Genomic DNA, 26,160 nt, shown 5'->3' with positions numbered 1-26,160 from the left:
CCCTGATTGCAACACAAGAACTCCCAAACCGTCTTCGACACATGTATCTGACTGGTTCCCAGGCTGATTATGCAAAACTCAGACACAATAGATTACATGTCAAAATCTGGTCCGCAACATTTTCATTGGACTGTGGGTGGTTCAGCGAGTCCCCCCATAGTCTAATCTTCACTAAAATAAATGGTTTCGAGGCGCCATCTAGAGGGAGAGAGCCAATGCAGCTTTGAACCACCAGAGGGCGCTGTCTAACAATCGTTGACCAGAGAGCACAAAGCTCCCTCTGCACCGGAAACTAGGGGGCTTGGCAAGAAATATGACATAAACCAAGCCAGTGATGTTGTGTAACTGCACGTTTTGTAAGTGATCTCTGTCATTGTCGCTTCGACCCTCGGTTTAATGTAATTTCATTCAGACAGAACCGATAACACAGTGACAGGCCGCCGTATGAACCTCTCTTTGTTTAACTGAAGCCGCTGGTCGCCAGAGATGAACAGCTGATGATGTTCGGCACACTGTTAGCTTAGCAGGCTAGCCTAGCCACGTAAACAATGGAGCCCTGTGACAGGGTTTAATGTTTCTATCTAAACTTTATGTTGAGCTTATAACTATCAGTCTAACCGCTTCTTGTAGGACATTCTTTGCGAGGAACAGGTGTCAGAAATATTTATTTTTCCCTTTCTGCTCTGACTCGTACACAGGATAATTCGCTTAAAATCAGTCATCCGGAGCAAAAAAAGTAGATGTTACAGGTTATCGTTCATTATCGACTTTAACGTCAACTAACTACTTCAGTTCATAGTTAACATAACCTCTTCTGGGTGGAAGACTAAGTTAACACACAATAACGGTGGTCTAACTGACTACAGCATCTGTTTACATCTGGATGACCCACTGACTGACTCTTCTTGCAGCCCCACCACCATGCCTGTAGAAGGTTCAGAGGACCAGCTGCCCTCCTCCCTTTCCAGCCCGGCCAGTGCTGCTCTCACCCCGGGAGGAACAGAGGAGGATGGAGCTACATGGGGCTCAGCAGTCTGCTCTTTCCCTGAAAACAGTCAGGGCTCTGTGGCAGCTGCAGCCTATCCTGCCAACACTGGACCTGGGGAGAGCAACACCGGTGAGCCGTGCAATATTGTGGACAGATGAGGGCAAAGATCGATAATTAAAACTGACACGCATAAAGAGTTATCATGATAAACACAAAGTCACTTAATTTGTTGTCATCTGTGGTGCATCTAGCTGGCAAGAGGTCTGGGGCCTTGTTACACATCGACCGACAGCGCATTCAAGCAGCGTCTGCCAGTTCTGGGGCAGATGAACTCCATGGCCTTGGTGTGGCTGTGTATGACCAGGATGTCCTTGAGCAAGGGGTCCTGCGGCAAGTGGACGAGGCAATCCAAGAGGCTAGTCATGCTGCTGCTAAAGCTGAGGCTGAGAAGGAGTACCAGTCTGTGCTTGATGATGTCAGGTGATGGACCATAACTGTAACAATTACTGTTTCTTTTTTTTTTTTTCATTATAAGAGTGGTAAAAGTAGGAAAAAGTATGATTATTGAGGTTCTCCAGGACTTATTTACAGAAGGATATTTGACCTCTCATTTAAATTTAAAATATACTAAAGATTTCCCTTTGGTAACTTTAAAATTAACACTGGGTGAGCGCAAATGAAGAAAATAGAAGATCAAAAAAAAAAATCTACAAGTGCAGCCAATTTCTCCACTATCTTGACAGAAATTTGTTTTTGATATCAAAATAACAATAAACCTTAAAAGGGGCTGATAAATCAAACTTTTTTAAAATTGTGTGTTTCAGGTCTGTTACAGCATCTTTGAAACATGTCAACAAGATTATCGAGCAGCTGTCACCCTATGCTGCGTCCAGCAAAGATATCAGTCGGAAGATTGAATCTGTCAAACGACAGAAAGAAAATAAGGTAAAATACTACAAATGACAAATGGTTTGAACAACATTATACAATCTTCATTATAATGTTACATAAACATATTATTGATAGTTACTGTGATGATGATGAAGACACCTTTTTGTTTCAGGAGAAACAGCTGAAGAAAGTCAGAGCCAAACAGAAGCGACTTCTGGCCATTCTGGGGGGAGAGGATGCCGAGAGGGTTGAAGCTGAACTTTTGGCAGAGGATGATGGAGATGAAGGTGAGGTGTTTTAATTTCTGATCTGTGATTTCCTTCAGTGTATTGACAGATAACATTGTTCTACCACCCTGTCATTACCACTGGTGAGAATCAACACTGAGTCACCTGAGGCAAATTAAATGCTGGTGCCCTGCTTTCTGTGGATAATGCGAAACCAGGGTCATGTTCAGCACTGCCCAGCATTTAGCAAAACAAAGCAGAGATGGAAACAATGCAGAGCAGTAAGACCACTTGCAGTTATAGTGGCCAAGAAGGCTTTTTTTGTGCCATTCCTCGTTTAAGGAATGGATGGAGAAGATTGAAAGCAAACTCTTAAATGCATGTTGGGCGGTAAAAAATACACTGATCTACTTAGTATCAGTCGCCATTGTTTGAAGTACATGAAGAAACTCAACAGTGCAATAGAAACTCCACTGCCAGCTAGTGCTTTGGTGCTGTAATTTTCAATCCTATGCAGTACAAACAAGTACTCAAAACAGTGCTGTGCTGTATCTAAGTCTGCATTTGTGTGTCTTGTACTAGAAGCCGGGCCATCCACACTGGGCAGCATGCTCATGCCAGCTCAGGAGACCGAATGGGAGGAACTTATCCGGAAAGGTCACATGACTCCTTTTGGAACCCGAATCCCTCAGAAGGAGGTAAAGAAAGAACCTCGGAAGGTGATGCTTGCTGAGAACTCGGCTTTTGACCAGTACTTGATGGACCAGGCCAAGTTGGCTACTGAGAGGAAGAGAGTCCCTCTACTAAAGAAGAGGCGCTCAGGACTCAGCCCTGATGAAGAGGCAAGGGGAAAAACCAACCGAACTGTTTCCTCCTCTAAGGATAAAAAACTAAGGAAACGCATACGAAAGCTCCAGATAACTGCTCTGAAGGCCCATCCTAAGGCTCGACCTAAGGCTGAGCCTCAGCTCTCTAAACCAAGGAGGAAGCATCACACTGAGGGACAGGAGACAGACAGCGAGGGCTCAGAGTACCTGCCCAGTGATGAAGGCATAGATCCTGACCAAGAGGAGAGAGAAGCCATGGAGGAGGGCTTTGGGGAGGATGACGATGAAGAGTATGAGCTGAAACCATACAAGAGCAAAACTGAAGGGAGAGGGAGGAGGAAAGTAAAGAAAAAGGAGGACAGTGAGGAAGAATACTGCCCTGAGAGTTCAGAGGAAGAGGAGGATGGGAAGGGTAAAGCGAAAAAATGCAAAGATGATGGAGATGTGGAATACTACAGGCAACGAATAAGGTATGATCACTGTTCTTTCTTTTTTAAAGCTGTATAATGAATTATTGATAATAATTTTAGCCTTCAGTTAAATAGAAATGTAAAGGGGCAATGTGTAAGAAGGGTAGAGTACTCAGTTACCACTTCTTCATTCTCATAGTGACTCACTATTGCCTCTTGAGGTATAAAGTGGTATAAAAGACGGGACAGGTGGGGACTATCTGGTTTGCTTGCAGATTTCAGTAGATATGTCTGCAATACATTACACAGGCATCTTTAATAAAATGTTAGAACTGTTATTTTTTTTCACATTCTGTTGGTAGTATCAGTTAATCTAATTTTGAATCTTTAAAACCAAAATACTCACATATTGCCCCTTATTTTTTAAGGACACAGATGCTAAAAGTTTTCATCTCTAAGTTGTCTTCTAAAGAGAATGCAGACACACCCGCCTGTAAATGACATGCTCAACAAACACCAGATTGAGCCTTTAATTTTGCGTCACATTTGCAGTGGCAGTGGTGCAAATGTGCTATTGTTATTCCCTTTAGTTAAGGAGAAAAGCAGTTGTTTTCTGCTGGCTCCATAGTGCAGAAGGGGAGTTAATCCCAGATGAGATTGGCAGCTGTTTCTTGACTAAGCAAATTCACTCCCTGCTCTTCTTCTCTCTCTGCTCTCATACTGGCCTAATTATCCTCCTGCACATGGTTTTATACACTCACTCACTCTAATGCTCAAATTAATGGAAGAGCAGCCCTAATGAGATTTCATATTTATAGCTGCCAAATAAATTGTGTTGGCATGTGTCCTTTTTCTACACTACAGTGATTGAATGTCAATTCAACAGCAGACACGGCATGGATGGTGAGGCTAGCTTATATGAGGAATGATATTATTAGAGCGGGTGGTATTTGTAGTTGGATGGGGGGGGTGTGGGGGTGGGGGTGGAGCAGGGGCAGAAAAGTGTAATTAACTGAACCAATGCTTAGTCTTGACTTAATTAGAGAGTGTGGTCTCCCAGGCCCAGCTAAAGGACCAGTTTCGTGGCAGGGTGACAGGACCAGGCCCAAATGAAGATGGATTCTTATCCTCTGCACCTCACACCTTTCTGGGGAACTTGCACTACTAATTGTCTGTATCAATCTTCATTTGCTGCGCGACGACTGTGCCTCTAACTGCACTCTCTCCTGCACTATTAAAACTGTTCTCCTTTACATTTCCCTTTTAGCTGTAGATGTTCCACCGCTCAAGGGAGAAACCCACAACAAGCATTTTCTGTCCATACACCTGTGTAGGCAACTCTTAAAATAAATCACTGAGTGCAATAGGTGCAAATGGAAGATCCATCCATCCATTCGCTATTTTTGAGGACCGTGTTTAGGGTTGCATGTAGCTGGACCTGTCACAGTATGCATACAGTGGGACGGTACTTTATACCGTCACACGGGTCACTTGTGTGTCACAGGGTCTCTGCCTATAGAGAAAGAAATTCCAACCAGAAACAAAATTCATTTGAAATACTTGAACCTCTAGCGTAACAAAGGGCCTGTGTTTGCTAATATTGATTAAACTCTCAAGATCTTCATAGTGTAACAGAGGAAATCCTTTCACCATTTAGATGCACGTGTAACTTCAATACATAATCACTGTCTTACTAGGAGATGGAAGCGTCAGCGACTTCGAGAAAGGGAGGAGAAGAGAGAACGAGGTGAAGAGCTCACAGATGACAGTGATGCAGAGTTTGATGAAGGCTTCAAAGTGCCTGGTTTCCTCTGGAAAAAGCTTTACAAGTAAGTTTGATGTGGAGAGTTTACGGTTATCTCAAACATCCATACAGCCAATTAGAAATGTTCTCAAATTACTGTTGCCAGCTCAGGAAGTGATAAGTGACTAATAGCTATAAAGATGATCTGTGGACCTTTTCTGGTATATTGCAGCACATCACACCCTTTGCTCTTACAGACCTTTATACTGAAATGACACTGATTAACTAATAGTTGTTTGATAAGTACACCTTCAACCTTATGGTGTCAGAGCAAGAATAGTTTCCTCTGACAGTTGAAAAGTGTGGCTGTGTACTAACCATAAGACTTGAACCAGATTTCAGCTGAAATGTAGTCTGATTACTGAAGTGTGTTCATACATGTATATCCCACTGTCAGGTACCAGCAGACAGGTGTGCGGTGGTTGTGGGAACTCCACTGTCAGCAGGCAGGCGGTATCCTGGGAGATGAGATGGGATTGGGTAAAACCATCCAGGTCATCAGCTTTCTGGCTGGACTGAGCTACAGCAAACTGAGGACCAGAGGATCCAACTACAGGTGCACACACACACACACACACACACACACACACTCACACTCACAAACAAACTGTGGCCAGAGACTGTGTGTCTGTATGGTATGAATATTTGATTAGGGGGATTTCTGCTTGAGAGTGTTCATCTGAATTATTAAACATGTTTCAATTATCAGACTCTTCACTTTCTTACTGGAGGCATCAGAGAAAACACTGACACCATGTGTGTGTGTGTTTGAGAAAGAGTGTGTTAGAGTAGAGTGAGTGTCTTCATGAACACTTAAAGTGAATTTTGGACTCATGTAGAGGGAGTGGAGCAGGTGTGGGGACAACAAATCAACCATGGAAAACATGAGGCAGTAATTTGGTTTTACAGCACAAACGACACTCATGCACTTAGAAGGTGGAGCTTCCCTGATGGTCAATACTCTGTCTGCTATAGACGCCCACAAATTGATTGCTTGCAAACTCAATTATGGCCCAGTATCAATAGCTTCCACCAGGCAGAGGTTCATACTAGCCCATTAGTGTCTCTATATGTGCGTGTGTGTGTTGGTGTTTGTTTGACAAAGCTCTTGTAAATCTTCACAGAGGGGCTGAGCAATGTGGTCATGTACCCTCTCTGATTCATTTTTAAGAAACAGAGAATAAGTGGAGCAGCTGAGGTAGACTTTGTAGCTAGGCGCTGAGCTTCCTCTTCCTCTTTTCTTTTCACATATTTTACATACAAGTCAGGCACATTTTCACACTTATACTTATTGGGTAAAAGCCTTAATTTTCTATAATTTTGCATAGAAATAATGACTAATTTCCTAATGAAATGTGCTGAGATTTGTTATTTTGTTTACCCATCAGCAGTTACTAAATGTGTATTTGTTTGTAGGTATGTTGGTCTGGGTCCTACAGTCATCGTGTGCCCAGCTACAGTCATGCACCAGTGGGTGAAAGAGTTTCACACCTGGTGGCCTCCTTTCAGAGTGGCTGTTCTACATGAAACTGGCTCCTTCACCAGCAGCAAGGTAGATGTGTGTTTGTCTGTTTTTCTACTAGGTCTGTTTTTCCTCTGGGGGGCACTAGAGATCTTCTTAAGCAGCGTTACCTCTTAACCTTCTCCCTTCCTCCCCTTTCTGCTCAAAACACATTGACAGAGATACCTTACCTGGACGCTCTTTAAAGTACAGGATACTAAAGATGATTTGGAATTGCACTGTATAAAATCTGTACTGATAAAGTTTGTGTCTCTGTGTTTTTTTTCTTCCTGTTGCAGGAAAGGCTCATTCCAGAGATAGCATCATGTCATGGTATCCTGATAACCTCATATTCAGCCGTTAGGAATATGCAAGATGCCTTGCAACGATACGATTGGCATTACATTATACTGGATGAGGGCCATAAGATCAGGAATCCGAATGCTAGAGTTACCACTGCCTGCAAACAGGTATTGTTCACACACATTCATGAACACACAAATTTTAACCACAGCACCTGAAGGGTCCAGTCCTTAGTAATGACTGTTGGTTAGGAAGAAATGTAGAAGTTTACAGTGTAATACTTTTAAAACTGTAGTAGTAATCCAGCGTCTCCCTGTTCACAGTTCATACATTTCTTTGGCATAAATACACACAATTCTTATTGTTTTCCTGCCGTTGGAAGAGAAGGTGTTTACTGCCATTCATCTTGTACTGCAACATAAATATAACATTGCCTCTTCCTTCTTTCTAGTTCCGTACTCCCCACAGGTTCATCCTGTCAGGCTCTCCCATGCAGAACAATTTGAAGGAGCTGTGGTCCCTGTTTGACTTTGTTTTCCCCGGCAAACTGGGAACGTTACCTGTGTTCATGGAGCAGTTCTCTGTGCCAATCACCATGGGGGGATACAGCAATGCCTCACCTGTTCAGGTACTGGAATACACACACACACACACACACACACACACAAATACCAACACAATTAGGTTCTGCTCCTTGATACTTCTCCACACTTTGCAGCTATGAAGGGTAGATAAATGCAAAGAAGAAACTAAGTGTAAAGCCACACCATAAGTGGGTCATTGTGCTTGAACATGTTTTTGGGTTTTACAGTTTGATTTAATATGACCATTTTTATTCACAGATAGAAGGAAAAAAGTTTTTAAAGTAATAAATTTGGACAAAAATCTGCATGGTTTATTTCCACTGGGGTTGGAAGTGAACAAGAATTGGAGAAAAGGGATGCATAGCATACATACAATAAGAAGTCATCAATTAATAGAGCAACCCTATAAGTAACACTGCAACTTCAGCATGGGGAGGGAGCAACGACGGACTAGAGTGCCACTTGACAACACTAGTCATACAGATGCACATACACACAGTTTTGAAGAGCTAGATGGAAGCAGGTCAGAAGGAGTGATAGAGGAACAACAGAGCCATTAAGTGCAGTGCAGGATAATGTAGGTCCATGCAAAGGAACTTCAGTACATCCCTAGTGTGTGAGAGAGAGGGAGAGGCTAAAGTGGAGAGCCAGTGAGCTAAATTGTAGCCCTTTGTCATTAGTGTTCAATCGTTAATAACCCACTGACTGTATGGATTTAATTATTTAAGCCGGCTATTGATGCTTCTTCCGCTGTCGATAATAAAAACCTTTACTAATTATTAATGTTATTAAATGGTCAGAGAGGGCTAAGTTCTGCTGCCTTATCCTCCTCTAAAAATTCTCAGAGCAAGAGGCAGGCCCTCAGCTGATGTTCCTATGTATGTACGAGTAGATGTAGGTAAAAATGTATGTGTTTGGGGTGGGGCTGGGCGAGCATGTGGATGTGGGATCAATTACTGAAGCACGCATTTGTGCCCCCATGTGAATCCACTCAGCAGCTTGTGCAGGGATACCTGGGTCATCTGCTGCCCTCCTTCTTCCCTCTTCTTCTCCACTCTAACTTCCATTGAGCCCTAAATCCCACCATGGTATTTACCCCTCCAGCTTTGCTGAGGGTGTCTTTGATCCCACCGTGGACCCCCAGTGAGTTAATGTTTAAAAGGCTAACTGGCCTTTAGCACTGGCTCTGGATGAGGTGTAGCAGGCCATTTGCAGTGGGTCTCCTAGCGTGGGGCGGGGCCGGGTGTTTCTATAGCTCCCCTTCTGTTTTCAATGGAGCTGGCTAGTAGTACTGATGAAAGAGGAGGGCTCTGTCCCTCGAGAGCAACAGCACTCTGATCAATGTTTAATGGCTCGTACTGCTGAGAGGGACAGCAACATGAGGGAGGTGATGATAGAAGGCAGAGGAGGGGCTAAAACAACAATCATGCCCCAGGAAACGCGAACAGTGACAGGTGTGAGTGTTTGATTGTTTGACACACTGAGTCCTGCTTTTGCTTTTGAGGCAGTTTATTTTTGCTAAAAGTTTAAATCAACTGTTCTGTATTTACAGGTCCAGACGGCGTTTAAGTGTGCATGTGTGCTGAGGGACACCATAAATCCTTACCTGCTCAGACGAATGAAGGCAGACGTCAAGGCCAACCTCTCCTTACCTGACAAAAATGAACAGGTATTCATCCTACTCTGAGACATTTGACCCTGTTCTGTCCAAGTATTGAACAGCCTCTCATGCCTGGATCTCTTAACTGGGGAGGTGTTTATCTGATTGGATGTGACTGTATGTGCCACGTCTAAGGAGTACTTGATGAATGTGCATGGCCCTTGTCAGGTGAAGCCAGCTAATAAAGTCCTAGTAAAGTAAAAGGAGCAGGTATTCATTAAGGTGGCTGGTCTCTGGTCTGTCCTCGCGGCTGACGCTGGTTGACTCCTCAGTCCACTTCAGCTCATTAAGTCAGTCCCTCAGGACAGCAGTGGCTCTAAAAAAACACATTGCTTCCCTCTAATTTCTCTTCTCACATGCTGCACTTCATCAAGAGGCTTTAAAACGGATGTTCACTGCTCATTACGCACTCTTTCGCTGTCCTGTGTGTGTGTGTGTGTGTGTGTAGGTTCTGTTTTGCAGATTAACAGAGGAACAGCGGCAGGTGTATCAGAGCTTCTTAGATTCCAAAGAGGTCTACCAGATACTAAACGGGGACATGCAGGTAAGAACTGATTTCATAGTTAAAGCCGGTTCACTGCGTTTGCTTTATACTTTCGTCCTTTTGGGCTGTTTATGCTGCATTACCAGGACAAGGACGGCAAATCGCTGGTCGAGAAGACATCGAGGAGCAAGATTTTCTTTATTCATGATTTATCCCACTAACTGATGAATTTCAGTTCACTCCTTTTATTCACAGGCATCTGTGTAAATTTTTATGCAATCTTGTACATGTTTGATCATCTGTGGCATTAATTTTTTTTTTTGCCATGTAAATTTTGTTAAATAGCTTGACTTTAGTGTTCTTTAAGATGCTGTCTTTATGGAGGCTGTGCAGTCGGTTTTCTCACATTAGTCAGACCCTGGAGAGAGAGACTTGATCATTTATCACCACTGACCAAATGGACGCGGTTGGAGAGCCAGGGGTGACCACAGCAGATTTTGCGCGCACACTCACACACACACGCTCTTATAGACATATTCAGTGGTCACTCTCAGTCCATTAACCACCATTACTAATGCAGTGGCCTTTGGGCCTTCATCAAGAAACAAGGCCTTTATTTCCGTAAATAAATTATGTAACTCTTTCCTGTAGACTAAAGTAAATGTGTTTATTTGTTTAAAGGTGCAATGCTGCAAAAGGAGGTGAAATCCACCAACCTTTAATACCTGTTTTGTCACCTGTCTGTTTAATAACCCTTGTTTCCCTTTTTTTTGTGCTGCTTAGGTATTCTCAGGTTTGATAGCACTACGTAAGATCTGCAACCACCCTGACCTTTTCTCGGGCGGCCCCCGAATGCTGAGGGGAATCCCGGAGGACCAGCTAACGGAGGAGGAACACTTTGGCTTTTGGAAACGCTCAGGCAAGCTGATAGTGGTGGAGTCATTGCTGCGTCTCTGGTTCAAACAGGGCCACAGAGTCCTACTCTTCACTCAGTCTAGACAGGTCAGGAACACGTTGCTCTGATTTACCGATCACATTGCTAAAAAATAGCAATTAATATAAATATAATAAATATGATATATGATGCATTTTTAGAATTATTTGTATTAATGCCCTCAGATGGATTTTTGCATAGGCAAACATGTCATTTCCTCCCCTGCTTCAGATTAATATTGTAAATTGTCATGTCACTTAATGTAAATGTTGTCTGTGTGTTTGCTATTTGCTGCTGGCTACAAACCATGAGCCTATAAAACTGTGTGTGAGTGAGTGAGTGAGTGAGTGAGTGAGTGAGAGAGTGTGAGAGAGAGGCCCCAGCTGTTGCAGTCAATACCAATGAGATTATACCTCAGAGGGAACCTGAGACCCTCCCTGTCGGTATCTCTGTCCATGTAATATTAATCTGCTCTAATCCTTTTAGAGATAATCCAAACCTCAGCCCCTCTTTCCCTCTCTCCGTTTTTCTCCCCGTCTTCCTTTGCTCATTGTCTCTCTGCTGTCTTTATTGTCTCCCTCCCTTCAAGATGCTGGACATCTTAGAGGTGTTTGTGAGGGAGAATAACTACTCGTACCTGAAAATGGACGGCACTACCACAATAGCTTCCCGACAGCCGCTCATCGCTCGCTACAACGAGGTAAGGATTAGTCATCCCTAATGGCTCTCAGTGTTTCCCATGAAAATCCCATCCTGAGGGACCAAGACGCTTCAGTGGAACCCTCCTCACCCTGAGGTGAAAACACTAATTGACAACAATCTGTTGTTCAAACTGAATGTTCCTTATTGTCTCTGTAGAAAAATACAGATATGTGGGAAGTATTCTGACAATGGATGTGAATCTTCAGAAGCAAGATTTGAAAATTCTGACCAATAAATAGTGATCAAACCCTGATTCTGTTCAAATGTATGGCAACTCAGTATTTTAGAATTTAGTGTGTTAGTATCTAATGCAAAAAAATCTTTGGCAATTTTTTTTTCTTCTCTGTAGGAAGAATTAAGTAAGTTTAGATTAAGCTGTTTGATTATCCTTAAATAGGCTTTAATTTTAGAGAACAGGATACTGTCATTGTACTTTGATGTTTTATTTTAAGTGAACAATTTACTAATGAAATTCATTTCTATGATCATACCCCAAAGTGACTATCAAAAAAAAGGAGTATAAAACTGTGGTCAATGTTCATTAATCACTGACATGTTTTTTTTCCCTTGCTCTTCTTTCTTACAGGACAAATCCATTTTTATTTTCTTGTTGACCACTAAAGTTGGGGGTCTGGGAGTCAATCTGACTGGAGCCAACAGAGTCATCATCTATGACCCAGATTGGAACCCCAGTACTGACACACAGGTTAGCGCACACACACACACACACAATTCAATACAAATAAAACATTTACCAAGTCCATTATTTCTTGTGAGATTGTTAAAGTTACTCAAACATTGTTATTTGTAAAATTACCTATAAAATTACCTATTTTCTCCTGTTGGATAGTTTTCACAGATTTGCCCTCTTGTTTACTTACTGCTCAGTGAGCTTAAAATACCTAAACACTGTGTTTCCTCCTTTTTATGATGTGACTTTCTACCTTAATCACTGATTTGAATGTATTGTATTGTTCATAGGCACGGGAACGAGCATGGAGGATCGGTCAAAAGCAGCAAGTGACGGTCTACAGACTGCTGACTGCAGGGACCATCGAGGAGAAAATCTACCACAGGTCAGAAAGTTTTCGTGTTTGGATTTAGACACTTCCATTATATTTAATCATAGAGCTTAATAAAAAAAGAGATTTAAAAAAAAATCCTGTGCCAGCTTTTGTGCTTTCTCTCACCCAGCCTTCCATTTCAGTTGTCTTTCCATTGACTTCACACATTCATGAATATTGGTAATGACATGACTAATTGCTCGCATCACTGCTGTATTACTACTTGCACTATCCCAGTTCCCAGTAATTGAAAAGCTTTCCTGCATTATTAAATGGCCAATCTAGGACTTCTAAACCGTTGCTCTGTTTGGTTTGTGTCTGTAAAGTGCTTTCAGAAAGCAAGTTGGAGGAACTGCAGGGATTCTATTTTGATACCTACAGTAGTGCGGTTAACTAATTTTCTCATCCATCAGCCAAACTACTCTGTGGTGACAGAGGATCGGGGTTGCCTGCTGAGGCAAAATGGCAAATTATACACAAGTATCTAATTCTGTATTTTATCTGTTTTAATTCAGGCAAATCTTCAAACAGTTTCTCACCAATCGTGTTCTGAAGGACCCCAAACAAAGACGGTTCTTCAAGTCTAATGACATATATGAGCTCTTTACCCTCTCTGACCCTGATGGAACTCAGGGAACAGAGACCAGCGCCATATTTGCAGGTATGTATGTTTTCCTTTTCTGTTTGTCCATTTTGTTCTTAGCAGAAAAGATTTTATTCTCCCATTGTTAGATTATGTGAATCTAAAAATCCAAAAATAGAAAGAATTCACCAGTCAGGTTTTTTCTTTTTAACCCTCAAATAGGTACAGGCTCTGATGTCAAGGCACCCAAGAAACCTGAGAGGCCAAGGCCATTGCACACAGTAAACCATGTCAGCCATGGACATAAACACTCCTCAGCAAACCAGATTGAAACGGGTATAGACAGCAGACACTCCTCAACAAACATTACTGCATTAAGAGATGGCAATACCTCTCTGTGCAGTAAAAATTCTCAGGGTAAACCAGATGTCCCGACGGACAGTCAAAGCACGAACCAAAATGGCGTGGATGTAGAGCCAAATATGTCAACAAATATGCAGCATTTAGGACAAAATAACAAAGACTGGGATAAAGCCAAGGCAGCTGTCAAAAACTCAAATTTGTCCAGGTCTCACCAACACAGAGACGCAGACTCTGCTCTGACAAGCCCACAGAAACACAGGGAAAAGAGGAAGCACTGTGACTCAGCCGACTCGGACAAACACAAACACAAGAAACGCAAACACTCCCAAGATGCTCGGTTTGAAGGCCACCGCATCTCTCACTTGGTGAAGAAAAGGACCCATAAGAAGGCAGAGAGTGAAGACAATGAGGCAGGAGACCAGAAGAAATCAGACGATTATGTCTTGGCAAAGCTCTTCAAGAAATCTGGTAGGCTTTTTGGGGCACCAACCCCATCTGCCACATCAGATAGGGTTTATTTCTTGCAAAACCAATAAGCATCTTTGTTTTTTTTTTCACTAATTTTTCTCTGTCTTCCTCAGGTATCCATAGTGTGATGCAACATGACACCATCATGGAGTCCTCCAACCCAGACTACGTTCTTGTAGAGGCAGAAGCCAACAGGGTGGCCAAAGATGCCCTCAAAGCCCTTAAGGTTTCTCGCCAGCAGTGCAGACTGCCTTTCAATAGACCCCCTCCTCCACCTGCAAGGTACACAGTCTCACACACTGGGCTTGTTTAGAGCTTCACTAGTCTCACTTAAAACATACAAAATATGTTTCTGTTTTTCCCTTTATTGCTTACACAGGAAACGGTTTGGACAAAAGAAGAATTCTCTCCTGGTTACGCCTTCGGTTCAGTCTGTCCCTGCTCCAGACAAATGCAAGGTAACAGCAGTGATGTTACGAAAAGATGTACAGTGTATAGATCTGGCACTTATTTTGCGTCTGTGATGTCATGTTGTGTTCTTTCTTTTAGGATGCTGCTTTTATAAAGAAGTCTGTGTCAAAGAAGCCTGGCTCAGGAGCTCATTTCAGCGGGGAGGGGGCAGAAAGTGAGTCAAACTCCGCCCCGCTCTCTTCCTCCTCCCTGCTGGCCAAGATGAAAGCCCGTAATCACCTCAGCCTGCCCTCCAGCCAAAGAGAAGAAGCAGAGGAAGAGGAGGACGGCTCTGGAGCTCCAGGACAGAGCTCCCCCCCAGCTCCACCCACTGAGCATGACGAGCTGTTGGTGGATCTGCGCAACTTCGTTGCTTTCCAGGCGAACGTGGACGGGCAGGCCACCACCCAGGAAGTGCTGGAGTATTTCAAACCAAGACTAACCCAGAGGCAGGCACCCGTCTTCAGAGAGCTGCTCAGGAGCATCTGCGACTTCCATAGGACCTCTGGTCAGGAGGGCATCTGGAGACTGAAGGAGCGATTCCGCTGAGCCAAACACAGATGAAAGACTGAACTGTGATGCAGTAATTGTCAGAAATGAGCCAGTAGAGTTCAAGGGTACAATATCTTTTAATTTACTTGTGTTGAATGGAGATGTCTGTGAGAATGCAAAAATACATAGGTCACACTAGATGGGAATAAAAACATTTTTAGAGTACACTGAACGGTTGGATTAGCTGATAAATTCATCTGATTATCAGTTAAAGAAGTCTTGAAGGTAAAGTCTTTTGCACGGTCTAATTTATTTCAGCTGCAGTACGAGTTGGTTTGAGCTCTGTGCTTCGTTCAAACATTATTGCATTCGCTTCTGTTTCTGGTCATTTTTGTTTGTACCTGCTTACACTTGAATTCACTTGTTTTGTATTTGCCTCTAAGTTAAAACTGTATTTGAGTACTGTACTTTGAGTAATGACTTACTCAGAGACGTGTTGTTTACTTTCAAGATTTGTACCTCACTTGTGTCCAATTTTGTAACATGCTTCTGTAAAAGACAACAGGGGAACAGTATGTCATTTGTAAATATGACCAAATAACCAGGTTTTATTAGATTTTGTAATGTCTCAGATTTCATAAACTATCTACAGATTTAGTGGGTGGGGGCTTCGAGGTAATATTCAAATGACCTACTTCCAGTTACCTGTGAAAAATTGGCAGAAAGCAGCATTATTTAGCTGCCATATTTTATAAATGTATATATAAAAATAATAAACTCACTATGAGCTGACTTGCATATATTGTATGCAATAAACCTCTGTAGCAGCTTGCCTTTTCCCCTTTGGTTATTTGAAATGTACACAAGATTAAAGTGAAGGAAGGTGTACTGAATTAGTCCAAGACTATGGGGGCGAAAAAGGTATTTTAAAGTAGATGATAAGCCCCTAAATAAAGGTTACAGAGTAAAGAAAAATTTCCACAGTTTGTGGTAAATTTCCATGCTTGTCACAGAAATAGTGGAAAATATGGGAACTGTGATTTAATTTGATATATCAGAATTTGATTTAAATTAAGCTCTCTCTCCTAGAAAGATGATTTCTGAGTTTTTCTTTTAATCGAGGGTCGGAGTGTGGTGCTGACCAAGGTCCTGAAGTGCATCTGGCAGATAAGCACTGTAATCATGTAAAGATGGGACCCTGTAAGGGACCAAGCTGGCAAGCAAGAGGAACACAGATGAATTTCTTCAAAAAGCGGGTTTTATTTACCCAAAAAAGATGCAAAGAAATATGTTTTAACCAAAATATAACAAACTTGGATCCTTAAAAGAGGTCAACCTAACAGAACTAAACTGAAAAAAATACAAACTCAAGTAACTGAACAGACCAACCGACAAACAAAACACAGACCTCCACACTGAACAACAAAGGTCACATATATAATGGTTGATCAGGCCATTATCATAACAAAAAGGGGGATTTACAAACAACAAACACGGCAACAAACTCAACAACAGAAAACAAAACCAGACAATCAGCCTGTCAGTAAAGAATGTCTTTAACTACTAACAAAACCATTTTAAATCAACAACTAACAGTCTAAAAAAATAATCAACTATACAAACTAAATCCCTAATTTCCCCCCATGATGTGGCATCCACTTGGTCCAGCCCAATTTTGCCGCTCCCTCCATATAATGGCTGCACTTCTGGGGCAGCCCCTTTTGGACCCAGCCTCACAGGACGCCACTCAGCAACACCGGCCGCACCAGTAGCAACAGCACTCTCTGCACTGGTAACTCAAACAAACCAAAATTAGAATGAACCGTTTAAACAAAGAAAAGAGTTGACTGTACAAAAGTTTACTAAATGTGCGTGCTACAAATAGAACCAATTGTACTGTCAAAAAGGATAAATAAAGTGTGTGTGTCACGGGGAGACCCCGTGCCCTTAAGTAAGGCACCTGCACTACACACTCTTTCTCACTTCTCTCTTTATCAGAATGTCGATCCTGGTGTGAACTGTTGGTGGTGATGTCTGTGGTGTGAACATCTGGGTGAAGGGGTGAAGAAGAGAAGAGGCATTGTGATTGTGGATTTGATTTATTGCATTTAGGTTGTGTTCGCCTGTCTCCTTTGTTGCACTTCCTCTATCAGACCAGGAACAGCCAAACTTGGGCTGGAGCGGTCCATTTGGTTAAATAGTGGGGTTCACAGGGGAAGAAACCAAGTGTGGTAGAGTGGGAGGGGTGTTTTGTCTTTTGTGCCGAAATAAGCAGTATAAGTATCCTGTTTAGAAAGAAATATGTGTTTTTAACGTAAGTTTAACTGAACTTCTATGTGACAATGTGTTTTTTGATATTGCAATTACTGTAAGTGTGATGGAAGACATAATTGATTTTGATTAACTGGTAAGGTACAGGCCACCAGTATAAAAGTGAGGAGGCTGTGGTGGTTGGGAGCGAGAGAGAAGAAAAGCACAGCTCCAGAACGTAGCTCCTGCCGTGGGCCCGAGTTTTAAGGGTATAGCCAGGAAGGCAGTTAAAGTGAATTCTTTTGTTGTGTATTACTTTGATTCCTCTTGAGAAGTGAGTTCTTTTTGGTATTATTCTTTCTTTTTCTTTCTTTTCTTTTTTTTTTTTTTTCCTCCTTACTTTTCTCTTTCTGGTTGCCCAATGTGAATTTTTACCTTGGAGTTTCTGAGCAAGATTTTAATTTTTGACAAATAAAATGGAATTGGGAACTGCTCCAGACTGCTGCAACTCATTGTTTTATACCGGGTTTCTCGGCCACCCTCACTGTGTGTATTGTATTAAACAAATCCCATGTGTTTATTTACTGTGTAGGTGCAGAGGGTAAAGACATTGCCATGTGTTGTGTGGTCACAGATGTGGCCATCACAGACCCAAAATGTGCAAAACCTACTTAAAGTTTACTTGTAAAATTGTTTCTAACCGGCGTAGATGAGAGTGTAATTTCATTTAGCCATTTAAGCGATCATCAGAGGATGGAGAGGAAAGGCGCTGACAGGAAGCAGATACACACACTTTAGGCCTGCACTCTTGTCAGAGTTGTCTAGACCAAATATTGGGATAAAGTTATCAACCGTTATTTGATTTCAATTTTCTCCACGCACCTCGCCGAGGTCATAATAACAACTTTATTTTCAGTGGTGCATAAATTAATTACGCGCATTTAATAACTAAAATATCATTATATTCCCCCTTTAATAACATAAACGCTGCACGCCAGGGAAACCCTTAATAGCGCGGGGCCCTGTAACTGGCCATTATCCGCCTGTAATGATATTACAGAACCAATTACGCGCCATTAGAAGGGATTTTCTGCACTTTATGTGGTTTAGTCCAATCCCGCACTCCTCTTCTAAATTTCAGCTGCTTCTCGAAGCCTCATTTTGCCTCCACCTCAGAGACGCATGGCGTCTGCGCTCTGCCGTCCCAGATGCGCTTTAAAACTAATTGAAAGGGTCCCGCAGCAGATCATTTATCTGAGGAAGCGTAATAAATCGCAGGACCCCTTGCTGTGAACAAAATCAAAAATTTGGCCTTGTGAGTGTTCTACATGCACAACCCCTTGTAAAGTGGACCCCCTAACACACCCTGACGAGCAATTAACCCACCCGACAGTCAATCTAAAACCCAAAAGCAGTCATCCTCCTTTTTTTAATATATGAAAGAACCAAATAAAAAGTGCAGCGGGTATGTGTGCATGTTTATGGTTAGGGAATATGCTTGACTCTGGAATAACAATCACTTGTGATGAATTTTTTTGGCACCAGAGCAGAGCTGCCGTTTGCCACCCTGGGCATATCTCCCCTCTACCCCCTCTTTCTTTCTATCTTTTCCTGACACACACACACACACACACACACACACACACACCAGGAGTTGGGGGTGAGAGAGAGACAAAGCCGTGATAATCCGATTAGGACCAATTAGGCGTGAGATTCTGCGACACTAGCTGAAAGCCTTAACACTCTGTAGACAGTTATACAGTTATAGAGACATCTGGACACTCCCAGAGAGACAGTGTGAGAGAGATGTGAGTGTGGTGTATGTATGTGTGTGTGTATGTGTGTGTGTGTGTGTAGGAGAGAGAGAGGAGGGGGAGAGAGAGAGATCTGGACACTCCCAGGCAGAGTCAGAGAGTCAGTGGAAGTGCAGCAGCCACTTCTCTCCAGAGCGGGAACTCGCTCACATCAGCATCCTTTCTGCAGGTATATGCGCTTCCTCATCAACTTTGAATCTTCCCAAGTTCCCGCACGATGCCACTTTTTCTTTGTGTTCTTGTTTTGTTTTGTTTTTCTAAATCGCGCTGTAGCAGTGTTGTAACCGATCCGAGGCTCCGGGCTGAAACTTTTGTCTCTGTTCCAGGTTCAGTTTTGCAGCTCAGAGACGCGCCAGGATGTTCTACTTTCACTGTCCGCCTCAGCTGGACGGAGAGTGCTGCCGCTCCAACACACGTGAGTTTTCTCTCCTGCATTTTTACAGCCTCGTTTTCATTTGACTTCATGCAGCTGCGAGCTGTTTCCAATATTTCTCTTAAAGCGGGAGTCTGTAAAGTTTTGTGATGTTTAAGCTGCGTACTTGCGCGCACCGAGTCTTTGTGTGTTACTGTTGGAGAAACAGGCCTGATCCACTTTTTTTATTTTTATTCATTAATTTTTTTTATTTCATATAATTATCTTGAGTTAATCGTGAAAATGACACAGGGCCATAAAAGCGAAACTTATTTTTATGTAGTGACAAATTAGAAGATTTTCATGATAATCCGCAGTCAGTGATCGTCACAGCAACGCTGTGAAACATCTCTCTTCCATCGTTAAAAATTAAAACTTAAATAAGTTGGATGCTTAATGCATCTCCATAAATGTTTGTGCCGTTTTCTCTTTCCACCAAATTCAAAGGTGGATGTAAAGGGTTAAGTCTGCTGTGTCAATCTGCTGCCTGTTTTGGAGGAAAGCGCTGGTGGTTTGGCCCCGGGGCACAGGGGGCGTTTTGTCCCGGGCACAGATGTTGGGTGTCATGGCTCTTAGTCCGTCATGGTTCCCCTCAGACATCCAACATCAGTGTTTCATGCAAGTGATTGAATTGAAACACAAAATGTGCCAGAGAATAAATTCCCTGTCTGTTTGGCCAATATTTATAGTTTTTTTTATCCTGTATTTCTTTTTTTTTTCTTTTTTTTTTAAATTTTAAACACCGACTCCAAGTTTTCATTTTAATCCATTTGCTGAATTAATTTAAATACAAGCACTCAATTGATAACCTCATTTCCTTAAGTGACCGAATTTTCTCTGATAAACTTTTGTATATAAATATATGTATATATTATTTGTTTTTCCCAGTGAATTCAAGCGGTTTTGGCAACCACGCCCCGACTGATTTTGATGATGGATTTCTACGTAGAAAACAGCGCAGAAACAGAACAACATTTACTTTGCAACAGGTAATTATATTCATGGACAAAAATAAAGAGAGCAGGAAATAATCTGAAACTTCACTCAAAGGGAATCGGGCATGGGGACACTGGATTAAAAGTAGGAAATGAATAAAATAACTGGCAAAGTTTTCAAAATTAAAGACTTTAGCAGAGACTTGAGCTTTCCAGGTATCTATCACACACACACACACACACACACACACACACACACACACACACACACACACCGACACACACATATACAGACACACACACACACACACACACAAAATAAGGCCTTTATATTGTGATTGATACGCAGCCTAAAATAATTTTTTTTTTTAAAGAATAATTGCTTAACACGTGAAAACGAAAATACAAAGTTAGGAAACCTTAATTAAATTAGTATTTGTGCTTTTGAAGATCATGCGTGGCCATAACTTTAAACTGCTCCTCTCTATGTATCTATGTATGCAGACAATTTGATGGCAGGCCAATTTTAAGCCCCTAAGTTAGACTGCTTTATTTATTATTTATTTAAAATATAAAATCCCTGTCAAATGTATTAGTAAGTGTAAGCGTTTTATATTTTGAAAAGCACGAACCTGATGAGAATTTATGAAGAGAAAGAAAGGGGGGGAAAAAACTAAATAGTAAAGAATCAAAACTTGTTTAAAGTATAACTGGTGTTTTGTGTCCATGCAGTTGGAGGCTTTGGAGGCTGTCTTCGCTCAGACTCACTACCCGGACGTGTTCACCCGGGAGGAGCTGGCCATGAAGATCAACCTGACCGAGGCCAGGGTGCAGGTAGGCTGCAGCAGCGTAATGTGTCCTGGGCACGTTTGACCAGGCGAGAGAGGGTAAATTAAGCCACTCTGTCATTCCGGCGATGCACTTTAATAACATCAACATAATGGTGAATATTAGATTAGCTTGATTAATCGGTCATTCATAATTAACCAGCGATAATGGTCCTCGCTAATTTGTCCGCGTCTCAAAGGTAGGAATACATCATCCATGCAGATCCCTTTTCCCGTAACGGAGACAGAGAACGATATGCGCTTTAAAAGAGGGGAAAGCCTGCAGCCTCCAAAACTCTCTCTCTCTCTCTCTCTCTCTCTCTCTCTCTCTCTCTCTCTCTCTCTTCTCTCTTTCTCTCTCTCACTCGGTCTCTGAGTCTGACTCTGTCACACACTCACACAGTTTAAAACACAAACACACACTAAAAAAGAAAGGAAAAAAGGAATACAAAAAAAGAGAAAGAAAACCTTAAATTTGGCAATTTATATTCCGCTCCTGCCCTGCACATATGCGCGGTTATAAACTTGGCCAGATGTAATTAAGTTATGTGTCCTGTATGTAATTTCCTGCATTCCAGATTTGCTTTTGGGTTTTGTTGTGCGCGCAGATCTAATTGTGGGAAATATAATAGTTTGCCTTTTGTTCCCCAGGGTCATCTTACTATCGCTTAAACCCAATGGCGGGGTTGATAATGGAATCCAGCGCTGTAAATTAGGGATTGTAAACAAATTATTCCCCTCCTAATCCGATTACCACATTCCTATTATTAAATCTGAACATGAATCCACCGCAGTATGCAGGGATATTAAACTTACATTATTATTAGAAAATAAATTTCCTTTCTGTTGTAGTGTTGTTGCCCCCCTTTTTGTAAAGTGTCAATGGGCCTCCCCCGCATTAAGAGCACGCTGCAAATTGAGATTAATGGAGCAATTATAGCTCATTCAGAGACGGGTGTGTGTGGGGGGGCGCGACTTCTAGCTGGAAGGTGCAGGGGTGAGATAAGTCCATTGGTTGTATTGTTGTCCTGCCACCAAAATGTTGTCCTTTCTTTATGCTGAATGAATGCATGTGTTTTGTTTGGCTGTTGACATCATTTATACCTCCCATACAATAGGAGGGATGCAGAGCACATGCGCACGACTCTAACCTCCATTCACACATCATGATTAATGCCTGCTAGAACCAAGTCCTAATCGAATCTGATGTTGTCAAACAATCACTAAATAGGGAAATAAACGACTTCATCATAGCCGCCTCTCTCTCGGGCAGCACAACTGTCAGTGGGAAGTCATTAAAATATGATAATGAAAAATTGCTCAATTAAATGTTGTTATAGGCAGTGACCTTCATTCGATTAAGATACCAGAACTTGGCTATATCTTCTCAGTTGTGTGGATGGTGAAGTTTTGGAGATAAGCTGGCGACTGTGGGAAAATTAGAGCGCTGGTGTGACACGTTCAAACACCTCTTGATATACAAGACAAGGCAAAGCAAATAGAGCTTTTTGTTGAAACTCACCTAGACCTGGGATCTAGACAGAAAATATACAGAGATGTGAGTGAATATTTGTGCTTTAAGTTTTGCATTTGTTCATCTGTGATGTGCCAGAAAAAATATGCAAGAGAAATTAACAACTCGTGAGAAAAACTTTCTCCACATTCAGTAAATAAATTTAATGGATGAAGACTGCTAATGTGTCAGGCCATGTAGTGAATTTAACCATTTTGCTTTTTTTGTCTTCCCTTTCTTTTCTTTCTTTCTTTTTTTTAAAATTCAGGTTTGGTTTCAGAATCGCAGAGCAAAGTGGAGGAAGACGGAGCGAGGGAGCACAGATCCTGAAGGAGGGAAAGAGCAGATGAGTGAGGGCACTCCTCCATCTCGCAGCATCAACTCTCAGTCCCCAGTGGACCAGAGCAGAAAACAGAAAGAACCACTGGAGATGCAACAGAGGTGAGAAAAGACAGACAGATGACTGTTGTAGCTCTTATTGTTGTGAAACAGTATCCTGTTGGTAGGAAACAAAAAGGTTGCTGCTGGTGGATCTGAATGATGAAAATAAATAAGAAGCAATATCCTTTCTGTCAGTAAGTTCAAAAACAAAACTCCCATTGCCGTCTAGATCATTTCTGTAGATCACAAAAATGTTTGTAATACACTCTTCCAGTTAAACTAATTAAGAAACAGTCAAAGCCACAGAGAAACCAGCTCTGCAGTGCACAGTTAGGAAAAAAAAACATAAAATAGTTGTAGGTTTTTGTAGAAGCGTAGGTGTATTCATAGAAGAATTTGTCAGCTTATACTTTTTGCTAGAAAATTAGACACAGTATGTTCTCCCCAGTATCAACAGGACAGTGGGTCCTGGTGGTCCCTTCTTCCCATCTTGTATACCAGGGACCCTTCTCAATTCTGCCACCTACGCACAGGCCCTCTCCCAGGTCGCCACACTGAAAGGTAAATATGATTCTCACTAACTGGTAAATAGAGGTGCTGATGATAATGATAACCTACCACAAGTCCCACTTTTCTTGTTTTTCAGGCAATGGCTTGTGCTCCTGCTGCGTTTCTGACCCCATGGGCTTGTCCTTCCTGCCACCCTATGGTTGTCAGGGCAACCGCACAGCCAGCGTGGCCGCCCTGCGCATGAAGGCCCGTGAGCACTCGGAGGCTGTGCTGCAGTCTGCCAACCTGCTCGGTGCGGCAACTGGGCCCGGTGCCGGCGTGGGAGTCCTGTCTGGAGTTGGCGTCAGCGCAGCCGGGGTGGCGAGGTCCTCAGTGGGTCCCGCCATCGACGTACCCGGCTCTGTGGGAAGAGGGCGAGACAGCTCCAGTCCCAGCCCGGCAACCAAGGTCCCAGTCCTGGGCAGCAATCCTGACAAACACCCTCAGTGCTCCAAGGAACCACTGGAGAAAAAGTGAGGTGCTGGACCTAAACATGGATACTCTAAATCTGTGTGATTGTGCCTGTTATTACTACTCTACTCTTCTCTACTCTACTCTGGTCCTATGACAAACTAAGCACAACTACTGATTGACTCCAGAAACAGCTGGGAATAGACTTTGCTGATATCACATTGTATGGATGCAGACAATAAATATTTATTTGACAAATAATTATTATTGTTTGTGAGAAATGCTGAATATTTGGGGCCTTGTTATCCCCCACGAAAGCACAAGTGTGATTTTGGATCTATATCTGTCTTCATGCACTCTTGGACTCTATTTGATGGACTAACATAGATACAACATGTGTGCAACAAAGACCTATTTGAAAATGTGAATTTAAGTAATCCTGATTCAGCTCCTCCTGTTTTCATTAAGAGGACAGATGCTTACTTTGTGAATGTTAATGCATGTAAACTGTAAGTGTAGGACTAATGGCAGGACAGGGAGGATTTTAGAGGAGTTTGGCAATATAATGTTTACGCCATCAGGTCAGTAACGGGCTCAAACAATCGTCTCTCATTCTTTTGATTTTAAAGTGAAAGTGCACTTTAATATTAATCAGCCATTTTTTTCAGTGTAAATGTGTACATGTGCCAGAATACAGTATGTTCGTGTGTGAACCCCAGGCAGGCTGAAGCAGACTCAGTGACAGAACGGCGGTTGTCCCTTCCACTCTGTTAGCACATCTGTAGCGCCAGCAGACAGGGAACACACCAGTCCTGTTGTGACATGTTCTTTAAAACAATTAAAGATGTAGTCGCTCATGTTCCTCTCCTGTTGCCTCTCGCTCCAGCCATCTGTTCTGATACATTATTTATCAGCTTCCCTTAAAGCCGGGAGAGGAGAGCAATCGTGACTCTTATTATTTATTTACTTTTAGGAGCGCTTGCCCTCTCTCTTCCTCTCCTCCTCTCTCTGAGCAGTTTTTAATAAACCCCATTAAACATGATATATGCTATTTATTAATGTTGAATTTACATTTTAAAAAATATCATCTCTCATCACCTCAGGGCTCCTCGCATGGTAGTTTATCACAGGCAATACATTTGTTGATTCATTATTCCTAAATATCTCTCCTCACTAGAAAGACTCTTGAATAAAGGATCAGCTGATCAGACTGAGAATACTTAACCGCCGAGCACACAACCAGTAGTTGGGCTGATTCAATTTGCGTCCTTGAGGATTTTCAGGAAATTACTTTTGATAGTCAATAACACAATTAAGTAAACTACACACACATTATCATGAATAATTGATAAGAAATTATGTATTACCATGAAGTACTGGTTCAATAATTGATGAGGCGACACCCTGGTGACACAGAAGAGAGAGATAATGTCAGAAGTCGTGCCAGGTTGTGTACTGAGCACTCACATCCTCTTTTTCACACCATTATGTGTGCATGTTGTAAATACCCTACAAATACTCCAATAAAAAAATTATGCTTTCATTGACTTTGAGTCACCCATTAACATTTTTAAGATTTAACAGGGTTTATATTGTAATGGAGCACTATATTTCCCACCACACACCATGGTAAAATTGTCACTTTTATTGGCTTTTTTTTCCTTTGTGGCAGAAACGGCAAAATTTTGTCAAAATAAAGTTTTAAAATCAGAACCTATCACGGCCTATTTTTATATATTTGGTATTATAATATTGTAGGCCTATTATATAGCAAGGTGCTCTATCTATTCATGCCCCAAATAATATTACCAAAAACCTCATGTCCTAATATAATGATTTTGCTTCAAGTGCATGACAGAGCTCCAGAGCAAATGTGTTAAGCCCTGTGACATGGCAGCTAATGATAACACAATATCCTTATACAAATCAGCTCCTTTTCCTAAAATGTACCAATATGGACAACGGAATCCAGCCAACCCATACAAAAGACGTGAAAAACACATTCAATCTCTCCAAAATTGAATACAGTAGTTGTGGAATTTAATCATTAGCCAAAACAAAGGATGCTGAAGTTATAATGACTCCGATCATCATTAAGTTCTGCATGGTGCCCATAATTCACTGCTTTAATATTTCATAAACAAGTCAAGTTGGTGTTGACATTCAGCTGTGCATGTGGCATCATTGATAATTTTCTGTCACCTAAAAAAAGTCCTGAGGCGGTTTTGTGGAGCATTGTTATATCAAATTAGCTGGAGAGCGGCCAGAAAAGCAGACAAACATGGTGAATATGGGGGACAGCAGTTGAACTCTGTTCTTACAGTGTAGTTAAT

At 42.0% G+C, this 26,160-nt stretch overlaps 2 protein-coding genes across 4 annotated transcripts; both read left to right on the top strand.

Moving 5' to 3' along the window:
- The first annotated feature begins 293 nt into the window (after positions 1 to 293).
- On the top strand, positions 294 to 15,688 carry ercc6 (excision repair cross-complementation group 6). Of its 2 annotated transcripts, none has more exons than XM_041050458.1 (22): positions 294 to 356; positions 912 to 1,117; positions 1,240 to 1,468; positions 1,813 to 1,933; positions 2,052 to 2,166; positions 2,692 to 3,403; positions 5,041 to 5,172; positions 5,545 to 5,703; positions 6,564 to 6,699; positions 6,948 to 7,118; positions 7,403 to 7,579; positions 9,088 to 9,204; positions 9,644 to 9,739; positions 10,463 to 10,681; positions 11,203 to 11,313; positions 11,902 to 12,021; positions 12,297 to 12,391; positions 12,895 to 13,040; positions 13,185 to 13,793; positions 13,907 to 14,075; positions 14,173 to 14,251; positions 14,343 to 15,688. In XM_041050458.1, exons 2-22 carry the CDS (start codon positions 922 to 924, stop codon positions 14,790 to 14,792), a joined length of 4,359 nt encoding a protein of 1,452 aa, XP_040906392.1. In that variant the 5' UTR covers positions 294 to 356; positions 912 to 921; the 3' UTR covers positions 14,793 to 15,688. The 2 variants fall into 2 exon arrangements, with proteins under 2 accessions (XP_040906392.1, XP_040906391.1); XM_041050457.1 differs by having other exon boundaries at positions 2,689 to 3,403.
- A 701-nt stretch (positions 15,689 to 16,389) lies between these two features.
- drgx (dorsal root ganglia homeobox) lies at positions 16,390 to 25,374 on the top strand. Of its 2 annotated transcripts, none has more exons than XM_041049116.1 (7): positions 16,390 to 16,527; positions 19,132 to 19,214; positions 20,100 to 20,200; positions 20,879 to 20,980; positions 22,755 to 22,927; positions 23,316 to 23,428; positions 23,514 to 25,374. In XM_041049116.1, the coding sequence occupies exons 2-7, from the start codon at positions 19,157 to 19,159 to the stop codon at positions 23,891 to 23,893; spliced, it is 927 nt and encodes a 308-aa protein (XP_040905050.1). In that variant the 5' UTR covers positions 16,390 to 16,527; positions 19,132 to 19,156; the 3' UTR covers positions 23,894 to 25,374. The 2 variants fall into 2 exon arrangements, with proteins under 2 accessions (XP_040905050.1, XP_040905049.1); XM_041049115.1 differs by lacking the exon at positions 16,390 to 16,527 and adding an exon at positions 18,815 to 18,968 and having other exon boundaries at positions 19,126 to 19,214.
- The last annotated feature ends 786 nt before the right edge of the window (positions 25,375 to 26,160 follow it).

This window comes from Toxotes jaculatrix, chromosome 11 (genome assembly GCF_017976425.1).
Source record: "Toxotes jaculatrix isolate fToxJac2 chromosome 11, fToxJac2.pri, whole genome shotgun sequence".
Classification (NCBI taxonomy): domain Eukaryota; kingdom Metazoa; phylum Chordata; class Actinopteri; family Toxotidae; genus Toxotes; species Toxotes jaculatrix.
This window is presented reverse-complemented; position numbering and strand designations above follow the sequence as displayed.